The 20291-nt window shown below is 41.4% G+C and overlaps 1 protein-coding gene across 1 annotated transcript; it reads left to right on the forward strand.

Moving 5' to 3' along the window:
* Positions 1 to 493: 493 nt before the first annotated feature.
* On the forward strand, positions 494 to 16532 carry rab11fip1a (RAB11 family interacting protein 1 (class I) a). The gene is made up of 5 exons (XM_027025018.2): positions 494 to 1379; positions 7788 to 8221; positions 8425 to 9259; positions 14340 to 14451; positions 14580 to 16532. Exons 1-5 carry the CDS (start codon positions 1030 to 1032, stop codon positions 14766 to 14768), a joined length of 1920 nt encoding a protein of 639 aa, XP_026880819.2. The 5' UTR covers positions 494 to 1029; the 3' UTR covers positions 14769 to 16532.
* The last annotated feature ends 3759 nt before the right edge of the window (positions 16533 to 20291 follow it).

The raw sequence follows: 20291 nt of genomic DNA on the forward strand, positions 1-20291 counted from the left end.
GACCCTTATCAACAGAGCTCCTTTTTTCTGAGGGAAAAAAAGAAGCTATTACGCAATCCTTGACGCCATGTGAAATTTAAACGTTTGGCGTAAACCAATCGCGAAAGTACCGTTTGTAACTGACATGAAATGTATCCAATTAGAAGTTAAGAGTTTTGATCGTGGTGGGAACTAAGTCGCGGAGACGAAACAAATTAACCTTAAAGAAACCTCCGTGTTTTACAGTTTAGCTATTGGTTATAGGTAGGCCTAAAGTTATTTACTTTACGACTTGTTTTTGTGTATTCTTGAAGCACAAGGAGTTTGATTTCGCAAGAAACGTTGGCTTCTACGACTGTCCATTCCTGTGTAAGTTTATGTAACGTTTGTAACGTCCTTATCTAAGCATTGCTGAAATTTTATTTTTCAGAGGTTACCGTTAGGCCTCAGCTAGCATCACTAAAGTTTAGAATAATAATAATCTATTAATCATAATATACTATTAATATTATTATTATTAGTCGCAATAGTAATAGACTTGCCTCTACATCACATACATTTCTTTAAAAAATGTAAAGCTGTCTCTCAGCTGCTGAATAAGCCTATTACAGTAATGAATGGTATTATTGTGAATTACATAATTTAGGAATCGTTTTAATCGTTTCGGTGTTTTAGAGTTTAAGTGCGTAAATTCATATAGCCGAACTTTAAACATTTTTGTTATAGTTCTGTGGCAGCAAATATGTAAAGCGTAAGTCATCCGTAGGCTTGTTAACGCTGCTCCGACCGTCCGCGGCTTACCTGCCCGCACGCGTCACCTCGCGCCAATAGGCTACGTCACATTGGAGGCGGAGCTTGTGATGAGATATCGCTCGAGCGACGGCCGCGTCACCGGGTTACAAGTGAGCGGCTTCAAAGAGGACTGCTGTACTACTCTTAGAGAGTTAGTGGCCAGCTGTAGGTTTGGTCGAAAACCACAGAAACGTCTTCTTTCGTCTGTCGAAAGGCAGACGAGGACTCTTAAATTTGCCTAAGCCCGAGATTTAAACAATGTCCCTAGCTGACCAGAGCCAGCAGTGGTATCCCACCAGCGTGCAGGTAACGGTGCTTCAGGCACGGAACCTGCGGATCAAAGGCAAGAACGGAACCAACGACGCCTACGCCATCATACAGGTGGCCAAGGACAAGTTCTCCACCTCGGTGGCCGAGAAATGCATAGCGCCTGTTTGGAAAGAGGAGGCTACCTTCGATCTGCCCATGTTCCAGAGCGGGAACGCGGAGCGTCAGACGCTGTACGTCGTCGTGATGCACCGCGCCTTGGTGGGTCTGGATAAGCTTTTGGGGCAAGCGATCGTCAACTTGCTGGACCTCCACGACAGCAAGTCCCGAAAGAGGACCGAGTGAGTAGCCTTCGGTGAAATATATGCTATGACATACTGACACTAATATTAGAGGAAATGGGTTGTAGTCGTGGTGTAATAAAAAGTGTAAATCATTTAGTGTTTCTGGGTGGTCTTTATGTACATCTCATTAGTTTTCAGCCCCAGGGATATTTGTTTTGGATCAGATAACCCCCATTAATCAGTTGATGTATACCAGACTTCATTTGGTTTGAAGATGCTTTACTAATGTCAGATCCAACTAATTTTTTAACTTTGGTGACATTTAATTAGTGTGCGCTGAGCCTTCCTATATGTTCTCTTGTGTCCTGAAACGTTTAGTGGGACTTATTTGACGTGTAAACAAGGAGGTGTAAACAAGAAATACACATTTGCTAATGGGTTGCCATGGAGCGCAGGTACACGGCTACATTCCATTGTTGGTTCTTTAGTCATCACATGGAGCTGTGAGTCTATTAATAACGATTTAAAATACAGGACGTGCACAAGCCCAGCAAGCACTGCTGGATGGCTGACGACTTGCGTAAACCTAATATTTACTTTCAAGACTTATTTGGCCTTGTTTTTTCAACCCACAACACATATAAAAGTAACTATTTAACTTAATTTATACACTATTAAATGGTTAGAAATGTAACAGTTTGTCAGTTGTTACATTTATAAAAACCCTGTGACTTCATATTACTGCATGTCTTTAGAAATTATTCACAAAATAGTTGTGTAAATATAATTCATGTTCTGTGCCAATTTCTATTCGCCAGCCTGTGTGGTTCGGTTATAAATGATGCAAAGTAACAATTGGAAGGTGTAGATTGATAAAAGGACACTTGTTCTGTAACTTCTGCCCTTATAGTGCCACTGTAGGGTTAGGCACCTTCCCTGCTGCACACCACCTCATGAAGACCCTGATGTGAAAGGCTTTTCCTGGAATGTTAGTTACGTTTTTTAACATGGGGAAGTTTTAGTTTAGCGTTGTTGAATGCATTCTTTGTGATGGAAAAATGTCCTGTGTGGGTTCACACCCATACAGAAGTGTTTTTAAAAAGCATCATAACAGGACCTGCCAGTCTGTAGCCCCGAGGGCCAAGCCTCTCTTAGACCACACTTGTCCTGCCAGGTGAATCGTCAGACGCTTTGTTGGGTTTGGTTGCTATTCTTTAGTTTTGCTGTCTGCCCAACTTTGTTGACTGAGCTATGTGATTATACCACACATGTTGCTACGGACATACTGTTTGACTGCCTTTTTATTCCCCTGTGACATCGGGAGTGCTTCCTGGTCATGCCTACATTTAATCAGGGCCCACAGGGCACACAGACTCTATTCGGTGACCTAGCCTTATTTGAGTTTCTGTTCAACAGGATAGAGAGTATACTAAGATAAATACACCAGCCCGCATGCTGTTCCACATAGTTAAAGTGACATAATCTGTTTATCCTCTCAGCAACCCTTTCCCCTTAACACACACAGAGACAGACAGGTGTGCATGTGCACAAACGCACCTGATCAGACTCGTGCGTCAAATGGAACTAAAGATAATGAGTGCCTCGGGGTTGGAACAAACACAAAATCAGCAATGGCAAGTAATCTAGGAACACCTGGCTTTCCGATCATATCATCTCTGCTTTCCTGTATTCAAACCAGCCTGTCCCAGAGAAGTCCTCTCTGAAGTCCCATCAGGCCTGGTTTTTTGTAGTGGGGTAACGAATGGTGCTGTCAAAGAAGAAAGAGGTTCTCCGTGCTACACAAAACCAGGTGTCAAACATTAAACATGTAACTGTTGGACCATAGTTTTATGTGCCATTTGGTATGAGGATTACATGTATAGTACCATGCAAGTCTTTGGCCAGCCAAGCAAACTGTCAGTACAGTAGATGTATACTTGCATAAAAAAGGTCCCCAGGTAGCCCGGTAATGTTCTATTCTTCCAAGTATCGTATTTTGACTCTCGCTGCTTTTTTATTCTGTTCCTCTGTCTGTGTGGCCCCACATAGCTTCAGTTATTCTGAGGGTAGAACTGGAATAGGACAAATGCAGATCTTAATTGTGTTTGAAATCAGCATAGATTTGTGCAAGTCAAACAAAAGAGGTTTAGGAACTAAACCTGTGTTCCTCTAGCCATCTCGCAAGGCATCAGTAACACAAGGATTCAGTAACATAAAAAGTAACAAAAATAATTCATGTAAGTATTAATACAAAAAATTGTGTGTGTGTGTGTGTGTGTAATGAATGAGTATATGCTTTTTCAGCATCCATGCCATTTTTATATTGTTACAACAGCACCTTTACAGGGCCCAAAAACAGGGTCAGAGTGCAGTGTCCGCCACGCTACGGTCCTCCTGGGGTGGACAGTCTGGCTCAAGTCGTAGTGGTTTGCAGACACCACATGCCTTGAATCATTTATGACTCATTCACGTCTCATTCCTATATGGCACTGGTTCAAGCTTGTGTGCCAACCGCCCACACAAGTGACCTTCATTATTAGGCCCACATAAATATTGGTGCGTGCGTGCGTGCATGCGTGCGTGTGTGTTTTTCCAGCTTCACAGCCTTGATTCCAGATACTTCAAGTTCGGCAATGTCATCTGAACTCTGCATAGTTTTGCTGTGGAATGGGTTGGGGAAAAGCTTGCCAGATGTTACTAAATCCCTCCTTAGTCTGTCTTGGTGGTGATATGATTTGCTTTAAAGGCATATTGCTGATGTGTACTGGAGGTCCTTCTCCTGCTCCTGCTCCCCTTCCGTCGAGAAGTTGGGCTCAGTGGTGAAGTATTTTTGACCATTCACATCGGTCTTCCAGTGCTGTCTATGCAAACATGGCAGTAAGGTGCTCATTTGCGTTTTGAGGTCATCGTGTTTTGTTGCAGGTCACACCCCGATCAGGTGTTCCTGAGAAAAAAGGTGGAGATGCCTGTCTGTCCGCTTTGGGTTCGGCCCATTTCGTCATGTTCACTATAAATATATTGCTTACGGTGCTGTTTTTAAATGTAAAGTGGGTTGGTCTAACTGCATTATCACTATTCTGAAGAGTCCTGGTGTAGTCTCTTGGCTTTTGACATTTGAAAGGTTGAACCGTGCAGAATGCAGAGCAGGAGGTTGCATAACGAAATGATATTCTTGTTTAACACCAGTGTCGATATTCAGAATGTGAAGGCTTTTTTCCAGGTGAACTCAAGGTGACGGGGTTGTTCTGAGAGGAGCACCGCAGGTCTCTTCCATAAATTACTTCACCTGTAGTGCTTATTGACCTTTACTAATCTCAGGTCTTATCTGTCATTGAGGCGTATCTTGCCAAGTCTAAAGTGTCATCTTTTAGCATGCTATTTTTTGCAAGGTCCAGAGTGTAGCGTGTTTGGGGTTTTTTTTGGGGGTTTTTTTGTTGTGTCTCCCCCCCCCCCCCCTTCTCTCTCTGTCTTTCTCTCGCACACAGAGTATTGAATTCTGCCCCTCATTTTTCTTAGCACTCGGTGTTGAGTTACTGCCCTGCTTGAGTGTAACGTGGATGCGGTGGCTCTCGTCATTGATCAGCGTTTCTTCCAAGGGTGTCCTTTGTCCTTTGTGAGGGAGTATCTCAGAGGTTTACTTCTAGCATGGTTCAGCTATTGTCAAATGCTTCCATAGCCTGACACCATGGTAATATTCACACACGTCACTAGCGTTTTCACACTTGTATTCACTTTTCATTATCTGATAAAAGAATCACACCTGCATTTAGAAATGGATGCACCTTAGAAAGACATTTGAGACCCATGTTGAATTATGGGACTATTCTATAGTAAATAGTATTACTGTTTCTCACCGTACAGAAGGACAGTTACTTTCTGGTTCTGAGTGTTTAAGTATTCTTTCTTTCTCTGCTGGGGCTTTCTCTTCCTCCAAGTTGTGCACATTTGTTTTGGCCAGTTATGTGTGATCAATCTTAAGATTTTCAATCCATCTTAATTATTGCTTAATACACCTTTTGCATTCCTCACTGAATATCGCATTACGGCCTCGTGGAAAAAATCAACAAATAATGTCCTTTAAATAGAATAGCTGACGAGACTGGATGGACCAGTTAAGTATTCCAAGATCCTTGTGGAATTGGAGACATGGGGTAGTGGTTTCTTAGGAAGATGCATTTGTGTTCTTTGTTGAAACAGGGCAGACTCCAGTACCCATATGCAGTCATAGTTCCTGTTATCCCCATAGGATAATATCAGAGAAGTTTTACTGGGCTGCTACATATCACACAAAGGGTTCTAAATAAGATATCAGAATCACTCGCTGTACCCTAGACTCTGCCACCAAGAGTCTCTACACTATCCAATTCCAATTGTGTTCCCAAGTAAGGTTTCGTTTCCTTGCATGACGTCTGGCTGTTTGTATTGGCTCCTTTGCAAGCTGATAAGGTGTTGGCATTATTGGCTGGCAGCAGGTGTGTGGGTGTGGGTGTGTGGGTGTGGGTGTGTGTGTGTGTGTGTGTGTGTGTGTGTGTGTGTGTGTGTGTGTGTGTGTGTGTGTGTGTGTGTGTGTGTGTGTGTGTGTGTGTGTGTGTGTGTGTGTGTGTGTGTGGGTGTGGGCGCTGGTGTAACTATGCAAAGCAGAATAGTCAGTAAATGTCTGACATTATTATTCTCTGCCAAGAAAACGTTATGGATGCAGACACAGTCCTGCATGTATTCGTGCTTCATTTGGCATGAAAATAATGACGCAGTACTGCTCACAGTGCAAGGTTATATGAAGACAGCAGGTATGAGCTACGTAGGTGCTTACAGACATCAAACAGTTAAGCGACTTAGGAGTTTGTCTGTAAGTGACTCATGCGATCATATGCCTAATTTCATAATTTTTATTAATTTTTTTTTTTTTTTCCCCTGGCCTTTCACTGACCTTCAAGCCTGGTTTCATGTAAACAGTATGAAGGCTGTATAGCCTTGTTACATGGAGAAAAACCATTAGCTTAGCCTTGAGAAATGAGTGGGAAGTTTTGGTCAGGACCACAGCTCTCTAGGTGTGACCTGTGACCAACTTATTGCCTGTGTTACTGTTTACCTGTTGCCTGCGTTACTGTTTACAGTTAAGATCAAGAAACTCTCCCCATCAGCGAGTAAACATGACCCTGGCAAGATGTCAGTGGCTTGTGTCCATTGGCTACAATGTTTTCCATCTGTCGTGCACTGCTGCTTTAATGACTATGGGACTCAACGCTCTGTTGGCTTTCACTGCCCTTGCCTTGTAAACTGCAGGGAGGGCAGATTTGTTCTGGGAACGATGGCAGCTCCTCCTTGCTTATCTTGACGGGAACTGCGTTATCTAAACCCAGACCATGCCATCTAAGGCTCATGGAATGTGCTGGTGTTCTCTAGTACGGTCGAAGGATTCTTTGTTTTTTTTTTCCTCCCTGTTCTTCCACACAAAGTTTTCTGCAGGGAAAGGTACCACTAACTGGCTATGTTTGTTGTGTGGCTCCGTGAGTGTGGAGAATATGTTTTGCATAATGTGGCTTTGAAAAATGTATGAATAGGCCAGTGTTTCCTGGAGAGCTTCGAATATTGGATGTGCAGAATTGTGCTTTGTAAACTGTGTTGTGCTAGGCAGTTTAAACACTGGCCCACGTTACTCTGAGACTTTAATCTATGCATTTAACAGCTATAATAGCAGTAATTAATACTTACCACTTGTCGTTTAAAACGTTTGACCACAGATCTTTTTAATATGATGTTACTTGGACGTCTGTGCTTCTCAGTGTATGACTTTTTGGTTACAATGCCACAGAGGTTGGCATTTCCTGTATTTTCCCAAGATCTTAACGCTCTATTTCAGGCCCCATGCAAACCTTAGGAGTGTACTGGTTTATATGTAGGCCTAAAAGAACCAGAGGCTACAAGAGAAACAAACGTTTCCTAAAAGAATGTATTTATAAATCTCACGCTGGATACAGTTAGTTTCACAATACTCTGACAGCCTGGGTTGACTGCAGTTCTCAACCTTACTCCAACTTCTCCGTCATCCTTGCATCGGAGAGCACGTAGTACGATGGGCGCATGGGCGGCCAAAAGCATGTTTTTCCTGTGTGAGTGTCACACTCCTGTCTGGCCTCTCTGCTGAATGCACGATTAATCCCCCACACAGAGGAGACGAGGGGCATGCACACACAGCACAAAGAAATAATTGTCTGATTTCATTATCCACCAGTGGCCTTTCATGCCATGTGAGTTACTGGAACAGGTGCTGGCTCCCATGGGAGATGCTGGGTGCATGACTTGTATACAAAGAGCCCTGTCCTCCTATTATTATTTGTTTATTAACAAGATGCAGCAAGTGAGAGTTATTTTTAGCCGCGTTTGTGACCCAGATATCGCCCTGATAATGAACTGACTAAATTACCGTAATTGAGTTTAACGCAAAGCACGTTTGTCTATTTTCAGCTGGTACAAGCTGGTGGATAAGAATGGTAAGGAGGATAAGGAAAGGGGCGAAGTTCTCCTGGACATCCAGTTCATGCGCAACAACATGACGGCCAGCATGTTCGACTTGTCCATGCAGGACAAGCCGCGTTCCCGCCTCTCCAAGCTCAAGGACAAGGTCCGTGGCAAAAAGAGGGACGGGCTGTCGGACTCGGCCTCTGCCGTCGTGCCCTCCGCGGTCAGCCAGGTCCTGACGGACAGCGAAGAGGAGCAGGAGGCCAGCACAGTCTCTCCGAAGAGCAAGCCGCCGTCGAAGCTGAAATCCCTGTTCGCGCCGAAGTCCAACCTGCACAGGGGCGTGTCCCAGTCCATGTCCACGCTCGGTACGCTGCCTGAGAAGAACAGCTCGCTGAGCAGCAGTCGTTCCTCCGGGCTCAACGTGGAGTCCCCCGACGGTGAGGGCTCTCGCTACACAGACGCTCTTGTAGGAGTTTAATAAGGAGCTGTTTGGTATTTACTTAAATTAGGTTTCTTCCTTTTCTGTCCTCAGTGCATGACACATAAAGGTGCAGTAACTGTTAGAGTTAAGAGTGCTAAAGCGATTTGAAATATGTGTTTGATATTAATGAGTTTTTTTTGGTGTGTTTGTCCCAAATAGTGAAACGCAAGTTCAAATTTCTGGGCCACAAGCGAACCGGCAGCACGGACAGCAAAGCATCTCTAGGCCCGTTTTCTCTGCTGAATCGCTCGAAGCAGAACATTGCTGAGCAGAACAACCTGTGCATCAATGGCAGCCACGTGTACGCTGAGGAGGAAGAGCCGGCTGCCAGCTCCGGCTCCATGCTCAGCCTGAGCAGCTCTGCAAAGGGTTCTGCGGAAGACCTGCGGAAATCCCACGAGCGGAACGCATCTGACGTCTCGGTCGACTCATTCAAGGGCCTTAGCGTTCCGACCTACAAGCCCGAGCCAATGGAGAGGGCCCCGCGCGCTCCACAGCTCTCCGGTGAGGATGAAGAAAAGAAGCACAGGAAGGCGGATGGGCGCCTGCAAGAGGTCATGGACCGGCAGGAGGAGCAGGACAGGAGGAGGCAGCAGGAGCGAGAGGAGAGGCTGAGAAGACAGCAGGAGGACCAGGAGAAAAAGCGACAACAGGAGGAAGAGCAGCAGAGGAGAAGAGGCGAAGAAGAGAAAAGGAAAACGGAGGAACAGAAGCGCCATGAGGAGGCCAGGGTGACCGAGAGGCTGTCCTCTCTTTTTGGCCTAGGCAAGAAGAAAGAGGAACCCCATTCACCAGCTACAGAACATCCCACACACATGGAAGTAGTTGCTTCCTCAAACCCTTTTGAAGAAATTCCTCTCAGCTCAGACACAAGCCCTTATTTAGAAGGGAGCCCAGCAAACCCTCCAAAGGGAGCACAATCTTCCTTTGCCCCGGCGCCACCCAGCAATGCCTTCCCTGGCCGTACAGCCAAGGTCTCTGCCGTTAAGCCAAGGTGAGTTTTCAGATGTTTTTACCACATCCCAGTTAACACACAGCAATGCGTTAGTTGGCGTAAGGTGTTGACCACCTCAAGAGATGTTCCCTCAAACCCAGTCCCAATAATACACAGGACATTTTTCTCAATGAAAAATGTTAATGGTTGCAGATATTAATGAGATAATGAGAAGAAATCTCACTCATGGGTTGTGTAAACCTCATCTCTGCCTGGACCTGACACAGCACAGTGAATGGTAATGCAGACCGTTAGGGGCAGGAATAAGACTGGACATGTGTGAGAAACCAGGGCTGTAATTCCACTCCACTAACCTCGGTCTGCTCAGCCTCTGTTGAATGACCTAATCTTTACAGGGGAAGTCCTTCATTTAGACTGTCGTATTCAACCAAACCCTTTCTGTGTGACTCTTAATAATAGCAACATGGAAAAATTCACAGCCTTATGCTTATATTGTAAAAAGAAAAGCTCTGCCCCTGGATTTTCTAAACCATTTACTGAAATATGGAAATGGCTATATAAAAGGAATTTGATGGTAAAGAAATTTTAAATAATAAATTAAGAGTAACTCTAAGATGCTTAAAAACCTGTTCAATTCCGACTGCTTTTCCTGAAACAGGTTTGGTAAACCAATTATGTCTTGAACATGCACTGAGAATGAATAATAGATGTAACAAGCTCTGAAGATACGCTACTTACTGTGTGTTCTTATGAATAACATATCAAAAAGGGCCATGATTAAACGCAACACTTTTTAAATCAAAGCACTGCTGGTGTTGATTATGATGCTTATTTCCTATCCTCTCTTGGGGCTTAATGGATTTTTTTTCACCATGAGACAAATCACTCAATGGTTTTCTGTGAGACCGGAGTGAGACTGGGTTCCTCTCTTGCTGTCAGCATCAAGTAGTAATACCAGCAACTATTAATCAAACTCATTCTGCTGTAAACATGGGTGATGATATTTATTTAAGTTTTGTGTTAAATGTTCAGTGTCTTGTGTCTTCTTGAATTTCTTCCATTCTTGACAAATCTTTAGTATCAGTGGTGGATGTCGTCTGTAATAGAACCTTGATTGAATCACTCCTTTAAGACTGATTTATAACCTAAATCATGCATATGCCATCCATTGCAGTGTCTCTTAATCTGGTGGCCATTAGCGGTCCTAGCTAATTTCTTCTTAACCTATAAGACATAGTATAAGACAAAGGAATGTTGACTTCTTTCGGTCTTAAATTCACCCTATTGGACCAGTATAGCAGCAGTGCTGATTGGCAAATGCTGAGGGAATGTGGCCAGGTGTGTCAGCTGAGGTGTGAAGGTATGGAGAGAAACCAGTTGCAGATGCGTGATGTGGCGTCACACGCTCACAGACTGTGACTAACTGGCATTGTGTGAGTGAGGATGGCTAATGCTGTGCTGATTTTATTTATTTATTTATTTTTCCTGAACTTTGAGACTTTTCACTCAAGTGTAGGAATATCAGGAAGTATCAATATAGTATCCTTCAGGTGGTGAGTAATGTGTGTTTTTTTTAGATATACTTTTTATGATGGATCACGCTAAGGATTTTGTTCTTTAAACGTGTGTTATCTATTTAATGTTAGGTGTGTTTGCATGACTTTGGAAATGCTATGGGGACTATGGGGACAGCATTCAAGACTATGATTTTTCTTTTAAGATTTCAAGTCACATACTAGTCAAAGCAAATGGCAAATCATGACTCCATTTTGAAGACTTCTATTTTGTTTGTGTTGCATTTGCAACGAAATAGTCCTCTCCCTTGTGTTCCTCAGTTGCTTTTGGTATTAATTGACCTACAAAAAGGAAACTAATTAACTAATTCTAAAAAAACAAACAAAAAAAACCAAAAACTAAAATCTTCCTGAAGTTAAAAAAAAATAAAAAAAATTGCCATACCGGAGTGCACTTATGGCAGGATAATAATAATAATAATACATCTGCAGTAACAACCTTAACCTTGATAACACAACTGCATTAATGATCATTAAAGCACATATCCGAGAGCAGTGAAAGACTAATCTTTAGTTGATGCAGAGCTTTGTTAGTTGCCTGTGCGTGTGCTACCATCCAACCTAATAGGACATAGTATGATGTTGTTAAGACTAAAGGATTACAAGTCTGAGAACTGGCAGAATGTTCTTTATTTAGGGACTACAGTACTAAAAAAGCAGTTCAGTTTCTGTTAGTTGGGCAGTCAGTGGATGGGGATTGACAAATTGGTCTTTTGTGTTCTTGCTTCTTGGCAGATTGGCTCTCAGTTCGAAGTCTGAAACAGATAATACCGATCCCCTTGCCTCCCCTTTCACCTCAGACATCCAGAACACTGTCCCTGCTTCTAACCTTCTCCCAGTGCCATCTCCCTCTAACCAACCTTTTGAATCTTTTGATATGTTTTCAAACCTCCACTCTTCCATGGCACCTCCTAAACCCCAGAGAACTGAGAACCTTTCAGGAGTTGACTTCACTACAAGCATGGCTCAGATAAAGCACAAGGCCTCTAAACCACCTAGTTACCCTGGGGATTCCTCCAAGAATGAAAACCAGAATCTAAAAAATGGATCACATTCATCAAACTCTCAGCAAGGTCAAAAACCACCTCTTCCTCTCCCCGATTATGATGCGCTCTTTCCCAAGAGGAAGCATGGAGTCATGACTAGCACTCGTTGGGAACATATCATAGCTGAGGTAAACCAGAGAAAAATGGATGGCCATATCCAGCTTATTGGAGAAGAAATGAATGTAGATGGCCCTGATGAACATAATACATCACCTGTTTTGAAGGAAAGGAATGCATCAAGCCTCAATCAACATCACACAGATCAAGAGGAGGAATCCGCTCTCTCCACAAAAACAGTGACACCTAAACAAGCTACAATCTCACCAAAGACATCTACTCTGGCAGCAGCAAGACAGCTGCTTGAGATTAATTCCAAACAAGCTCGTATAGCCAAACCAGTGTATGCTACTGTGAACAAGTCTAAGAAAGTACATACCCATGAACAACTTTATGCTACTACAGACAAATCCAGCTTTTTTACTGCCAAAGCGTTGGGCACTGGCCCAGCACCAAATGTCCAGAGTCAGCAAGAACAGGTAAGAGAAAAGAAACCATTGAGCACTGTTGATCAAACCCCCGAGCCAAAAGAAAAGCCAATACCAGCAGCCAGAAAAAAATCTAATTCGTCAGAAATCTCAAACTCTGATAGCGCGGGGGTGCCTTTAGCCAAACCTAGGCAAAGGGCTCTAAGCAAAGAACCAGTCATACAGGAACAACCAGAGCAGGTGACTTCTCTTATTCTAACGTCATCAAAAAGTGCCCAGGTGGAAAGGAAAAATGAAGGTTTCTTTACAAGTAAGACCTTAGAAGAGGATATAGGTTTGCAGGAAAGAGTCCCTACACCTAAATCAGATGATTTATCAACTCATACTGCCAAAACTGAAGACATTCCAAAAAAAACAGTTGCAAATCTCACCAGTGCTCTGATTAAATTTGACCCCTTCCCAAATGATAAGCTAATTTCTCAGGACCCTTGGGCCATGCCACAGCAGAACATGGATCAAGGTGACCTATTTGCTGATGGCCCAAAACAAGCAAAGAAGCCTGAAGATCAGCTCTTAACTCAAGAAGATTTTGATAACATTTTTGGACCTAAAAATGAAATGGACCCATTCTATGGCTCTGCTATACCCAAAAATGAAACTGATATATCTTTTGAATCTCCTGCATCTAAAGATGAAACGGATCATTTCTTTGGATCTCCTGTATCCAAAGCTCAAACGGACCCATTCTTTGGATCATCTGCATCCAAAGTTGAAACAAATACCCACAAAGCACACAGCAACTCCATTCCCTCCTTCCAGAAAGTATACTCATCGAAGAAAAAACTAGCACCTCAGCCCCCTAGAGACTTGGAGAAAACTATAATGAAGAAAAATATTACAGACAAACCAGTCTGTCAGCCTATACAAGAAGATGTTGAATTAACTGTTACTAGTGTTGCTGGACAACACAGTGGTGATAGCATGACAGCCACCTCAAAAGCCGTCATTGCAATAGATCCTTTCACTTCCCCTGCTCAAGCGTCATCGTCCTCAGGCACATCAGAACCACCATCTGGAACCGTTTCTGGGGGCAAGAGCACACTCCTTGCCTGGGTCTCACCCTCTGAGGTTCAGTCAGTCACCTCTCCAAGCAGTGCAGGAGGTGGGGTACTGACCCCTCGCAGGTGAGAATAATCCCCCTGATTCCACCCTACTAACCCTGGGACTTCCTTTGGCTTTCTTGTTTCTGAAGTGCTGTGCTCTGTTCTTTTCAAAAGATGACTCTTTCCCTTTTGAGACTGTGATGGTGAACTTGAGATTGGCTGGTGATTCACTACTACTTGTTCATCAAGAAACAAAATGGTGATCCGATGAAAGGTGCTTTCTAAGACGTAGATTTGAAATTAATTAAAAGGATTGGTTTATACTGCTATTAGACTATAATGTGTACATTTGTTTCAGAGCCTGGTATTATTCTACCCAGGAAAACATTTTTGTAAACTCTGCTTTAATTGTTGTTGTAGATTTGCAGGTTTCTCCAAATGATATTGGGGTTTATGCTGCCAAGTTATTTGGTGAAAGATTTTGTTGGATCACGTCAACCTATAAATTCTTATAGGTTTTTTCTTGCCTCATCATAACAATTTAAAGAATCTGGTTTCAGCAGGTGTTCTGTTTTTTACTCACTGGGGATATTTTGGTATACTTATAAAGAGATTAATGACTGTCCCTTTATGGTGGGAGAACTAACAAAGTTCTTGTATTTTTGATCTTTCTTAAATTATTTTTCTTTGCTGCCTCTGATGTTAACCTGTAAATCGGCTCACAGCCATTTTGATTATTTGTTCAGTTTCAATAAATTGAAATTTGAATGCTACTGTCAAACACTGAATCTGGGATAATGCAAAGTGTTTTATCATGATTAATTAGTTTAGGACACCTTTATTGTGTTCTTTTTCAAATGTTGTGTGATGTTTTGCTGCACTAAAGTCCATTTTCCTCTGTTTTGCTTTAGACCCCATCCAGTGAAACCAATGAATACAGCTGAAAACCAGCCTAACATTAACATCTCCGTGGTGAAAGACTTAAAGACTCCAACCATTCGAGAAGCGACTGAGAAATCAAAGGTGCGCCTGTTTATGCAAACAGCAGACTAGTACTGACAAACTTGATATATCCGATTCTATTTCACGTTTCTAGCTTGTGCTGTTTTTGATACGGTTTTCACCCTCATGTTCTCCCGCCCTTTCCTCAGACAACTGAGGGCGGACCATTTACCCAGCTCACTCAAGAAGAGCTGATCACACTGGTCGTCAAGCAGCAAGCTGAGCTCTCTAAGAAAGACAGCAAGATCCTTGAGCTGGAAGACTACATTGATAACTTGCTGGTACGCGTTATTGAGGAGAAACCCAGCATCCTGTTGGCTCTGAACTCCAAAGTTTAGGGTGAGGCCCAAAATACAGGGCTAACATTCTACGACTGTGACAAGAACATAATGGCAGAGATGGTGGGTTTTGGTAGTTAGTGCTTCCCATAGCTTAGATGTGTCCAGTACTCCAAGAACCAAGCATTCAAAAAAGAAAAGGTGTTGTATACTATTATCTGTACATCCATATCTGCTTTTCAGCTTGTTTTGAGTGTGTTTTTATTCTGATAGATGAAAGTGAGTGTGAATTGTGTGTGTTGGGACCTCTACTGCTGCCTACAGCTGTTGCATTTGTATATGTATGGCCCTATTTATTTTCTTGGGACTCAAAGGGCAGGGCACAGTGCTGTATCCTGCTGTGTGCCTGCTGTACATTCACAATGTAAGCATTTTCTGTCTGGATGCTGAGATCCTTTCACCAAAGGATGACATGAAGAATTAACAATATTATGCATTTTGTCTTAATTTAAGATTTTTTAATGCCTTGCAAATTTTCTCAATAATTTACAAATGAAGAAACTTTGTTTGCATTGATTGTATGATCATACTCATGCATACAGTTGTAACGGATTGTAATCCTGGACTGTAGATGATTGTAAATTAATAATTTTTCACTGTGCTAAGGGTGATGGATATTTCTTCATTCTGCACTCCATGTGTCCAGTCTGCCTTTATATTAATGTCAATGAACACTGATATTTTTGCTCCTAATTAACAAGTGTATTTTTTTTTTTGTCAGTAAAAGCTAGAATAGTCAGCACATTAATAGCAGCCCCTGAGCAGATAAGGGAGTAAAATTTCTATGCTAGATTTTAAACTTATTGTTTCGGATAACTTGAAGAAAGCCGAATTGTTGTTACAGCATAGCAATAACAGTAATCGCATCACTTTCTTTACATAGATTGACAATTACATTGCTGTGAACTTAAGCAGGACGCATTAGTATTATGACTGTTTGGGTGGTGGTGTAATCTTTTATAATGTTGTAAACACTAAGCGGTCTCCTAGTATCTGGGCATTCCCTGACTCAGACATGAATTATATCCAGTTTTGTAGATCAAATAATTACAATTAATTATTAGTACTATTGAACTGTCCTCATACATGCCCAAAGATATTTTTAATTAATTTCATTCATTTATTGTCATCTTTAGTCTTGTTGATTTAACAAATACAAGTTTTCTGTGTTTGTTGGTACTTGTTTTACTAACAACATAAAGAAAAGCTTTCTTCCCAAAAAAAAAAAAGGCTTCCAAAATTAATTAAGGATTACAAAGTTTACGTTTTTGTTTTTTTGTTTGTTTGTTTTTGTTTTAAAGGGCATGTCAGTTGGTCATTGTCAGTCACTGAAAGCTGCTGCTACACACAACCTGCAGTGGAGAGAAATTATGACGCACTGATGTTGGCATGACTGCAACTGGCATGCCAAGGTTGTGCTGCAAGGGAGACCTTTTTAGAAACAATACTACATGAGAACAAGATGGCCCTGCACATGTGGCTTTACCGCTGTAGACTCTGGGGAGGATTTGGTGGTAGTTCACTGATTCCTGTTTGAACTTTTAGGGTCATTGCAATAAGACTATCATTTATTGTACATTTGTGCCTTCTTTATTCTATGTAATAATTTCTTTCGACTTTTTAATGATCAAATATATTTTGGATAAAGTATGTTTTTATTCTTGTTTGATCGATGATAGTTTTATCCGTTTACTGCAATGAGAGAGTAACGATATGTTCATGTATTCTAATCTATAAAACTATTAAATCCTATACCTTCTTTGATACTAGTTGTGATGATATTTTGTTTTAGTTTTAAATTGTAGTAATCGAGCGTTTACTGGACCTGTTATCAAGTTTTTCGCAGCATGTCGTCTATATGGTCTAACGTATCTGAATAACACCTGACCTCTAATGGACCAATGTGGAATCGGCCTTTATCCAGTGAACAATTTAAGGCTTGTTCTGGATAGAACCTGGATCAAGTTAGCCTACTTAATATGCGTATTTATCGAAAGAATTATTGACTACTAGTAAAGTTATTTCTGCGTTGGAAGGACTCTACTGCTTATCCTTGCCTAGGCTTCTGCATACAAGCACTCCAACCCTGAGATAGCAGCTATCATTCTCTTCTACTTATCATTGAATAACGAAGTATTAATAAACAGCCTCGATCGATCGCTGGGGGGAGCCATGTTAGAAAGCTAAGTGAAATCCGCGGGACACCGTAATGTTAGAGGCGTGTTTTGTGTTCATGAGCGGGAATTAAAGGCGCATCCAAAGAGAAATGAATCCCTCTATTGTTGTTGTTGTGGTTCACCTACGTGACCGCTATGAGTTCTGTTTCTTGAATCTACTCCAACGCACCTTTACACTTCATCAGGAGTTTAGAAATTGTGCATCACTTAAAAACATCCAAAAATGAAATGGTCCACTCTCTTTGTTCTTTCTTCAGGACGTCTCATAACTCACACGGAATATTCGCTAGTTGAGTTTCGTTCAAACACATAAAGCTAAAAGAGTAAACGCATACTAGAGTTTCTACAGACCCTGCAATAAATCAACATTAAATACAATTGTTGGATATAAAAAGAGCAGTCACAGTTTGAATTTTGAATGATGATGCCTTAGGCAATAGTTCAAAAAATATCAAGCTTTCGGAGCATTTGTCGTACTCTTTCTAAGTCAAGTGCGTAGGCCACTTTTCAGTGTCTGTTCCTATAATTAACGACCAAAAATCGAAGCAGACTAAGGGACTGGAATATTCTACTGTGGTATCAATGGGATATCTGAAGAACGGCCTTTTTGACGCAGTCCTCGAACCCGTGTTTCTCAGATAAAAATAATCTGCTGTTGCGTCTCTGTGACATATGGGTTTATCTCCTAACACTGTTCAGTACAGTACTACATTCAAAGCCAACACGAAAGTAAAAGGCCTTTCTTATAGGTTTTAAGCAGTGTGCTGAGAGTATGATTTACGTATCCACTAGATGGCGACACAGGTCCGTATTTCCCTCGGTTGTTCACTACTCCGATCAGTCTGTTCGATCGTGCCGTATCTCGTGTAACTTGAAATATTTTTGAAATTATAAACACGCCTGTCCAGATATTTATCAGTTTTGTGCAGTGCAATGGTGTGTAGTCAGGCCCTTATAACCCATCAGAGGAGGTGTAACAAAAAACGGACATATAAAATATATCATACTTATTCATACTTAGTTACTTTCCATATTGCTGATTACTATAGGATACATAATCAGAAGGGCTCATTACTGTGGCTGCAGTGATATGTTTAAGCCTACTGAAATCTATTAGCAAAATTATAGTACATTTGACCAATTACATTTATCATTTGCACTACAGGGCCTATTGCAACCTGCCCCTTCTCAGCGTTCTCAAGAAATCACTTGTTATTAATATTATTTATGATAAGTATTATTAATTATTAATAGTAGGCCAAATTTGGCTGAAGTTGACTTATTCGCCGCTTCTTATTGGAGTTTTCCCTCCGCCAAATGATGCCGCGCTTATTGGCGCTCTGTAGATGGTGCGTTTTGGGGGAGATCTTTGCTTATTTGATATAGCAATAGGTGCCAGGTGTGAATCAATCAATCAATCACTCAATCTATCTATCTATCTATCTATCTATCTATCTATCTATCTATCTATCTATCTATCTATCTATCTATCTATCTATCTACGTAAAGTCCTATGCTAGATTGATATGACTACATGGTTAATGTCATAAATAACTAAAATACTTTAATTAATAATCTTGAATGCTAAGGCATTTACTTTATAACATTTTGACTACATTTTTTGTGACTTTCTAAACATGGCATGTGACATTACAAAATGCAGTTACTGCTTAGCCTAACTGATGGGAAAAAAATGTTTATGTGTGACATAAAATAACTTGCAGAGCGTGGAACTACTGCTAAGTAACTTGTGCTTATTGTCTTTTGGCCATTTCACCCATAGTTAATAGTGACCTTTTGACCTTGGTGTGTGAAACTATACATCTATTTATTTAATGTGGGTGAATCTTATTTCTTATGCCTTTATCCCCTAACTCCTATTTCTTTATCTCCTAATTCTAAAAACATTGCATGAATTTAACAATCAGATAGATAATTCTGAACCTGTAAACTTGTCACCTGACGCTATATAATGTGGCCAAATGGTGCTTTATTTCCTACAGCCTAATTGCATGATTCCCAAAACACCTCATAAAATTGAAAATCAGATGTGCAAAACATACTAACACACTATCAAACTGCTGGCAAAGAAGAAATTATACAGTGGCATTTTTGTTTTTTAATTTTGACACTGTGATCTTGACATCTAAGACTATGTAGTGTCTGTGAATTGCACTATTTGCTGATTTCCAATGCAGTAAAAATAAATTTAATTCATGTACCAAATGACTGCTGAAAATGAAATTCCCAGCTGTGGTGTTTTCAGGACGAATACAAAGATCATGCGGGCTGACGCTATGAAAACTGGTGCTCAGGCCTGCCATCTGAGACTTTGTTGGGGACTTTATACAGATGTGTGGTTTTAAATATGCTCTATATAGTAGATGCTCATATCCAAAGTGTACAGTACCATTATCATCACCACATGCCTATCAAAGGGAATACACACAAGTACATACAAGTTTGTTTTTAATGTAAATGTAAAAAAATACCATGAAATACATACATATACTACCTTTATGTATGTAGACTACTCTCTATCGCTGTCTTTCAAGGCTACACAGACTGTAGGAATAGTGCCGGTGGTGTGTCTCTGTGTTAGTAATAGGCTATGCATGTTGCTCGAGGGTGTAATGGCAATGTTGAGTATGAGGACCAGAAGCACAGCCACAGTAAATTTCCCTCAGTGCCCAGTCAACCCTGACATGCCTTATTTGTTAGCCCTGGGCTCTCGGCACTCAGTGAAAAGGAAATAAGTAGATCTCAAGAGACCGTAGCATTTTGACCTGTGAAGGCTCCATTTCTTTCTCAAGGCTTCATTCATCTGTACTTTAATTGAGACTGAATGATACAAAATATCTATTTCCACAGGGGACAGGTGGACAGGCCAGTGCAAGAGTATTCACCTGCTGTTAAAATGTTCAGTCAACCTGGTCATTTGATTACACAAATTTAGTTCACCGAAGAATATGAACTGAATTTGTGTAATCATATAGAACTTTATGCATGTTTATCTGTAATCTGTATATCTGTAACCTAGCTTTATGCATGTTATTAAAATGTCATCAACAATATATTAAAATGTCACACAAAATCTTGTATCAGCTGCTTAAAGTTTACTTTGCCTGTCTTACTATGTCCCAGAGACCTGCTGAGAGAGAGAGAGAGAGAGAGAGAGAGAGAGAGAGAGAGAGAGAGAGAGAGAGAGAGAGAGAGAGACAGCACCACTGGGTAGGCTCAGCTGCAAGGCGACTACCTGACATGTCAAGAGCTGCTTGAGTGTTTCTTCATGGCCATTAGTTTTGGGCATTGTGGTTGGTGTCCTTCCTTGCTGCACCCCTCACTG

The sequence above is a fragment of the Electrophorus electricus genome, chromosome 18, assembly GCF_013358815.1.
Source record: "Electrophorus electricus isolate fEleEle1 chromosome 18, fEleEle1.pri, whole genome shotgun sequence".
Taxonomy (NCBI): domain Eukaryota; kingdom Metazoa; phylum Chordata; class Actinopteri; order Gymnotiformes; family Gymnotidae; genus Electrophorus; species Electrophorus electricus.

What these genes read in the sequence shown, in the direction of transcription:
- rab11fip1a (XM_027025018.2), top strand. Translation starts at nt 1,030, where the DNA reads ATGTCCCTAGCTGACCAGAGCCAGCAGTGGTATCCCACCAGCGTGCAG. An exon ending in CAACGTGGAGTCCCCCGACG is followed by an intron (nt 8,222 to 8,424) that starts GTGAGGGCTCTC and finishes TGTCCCAAATAG; the next exon opens with TGAAACGCAAGTTCAAATTT. An exon ending in AAGCGACTGAGAAATCAAAG is followed by an intron (nt 14,452 to 14,579) that starts GTGCGCCTGTTT and finishes CCCTTTCCTCAG; the next exon opens with ACAACTGAGGGCGGACCATT.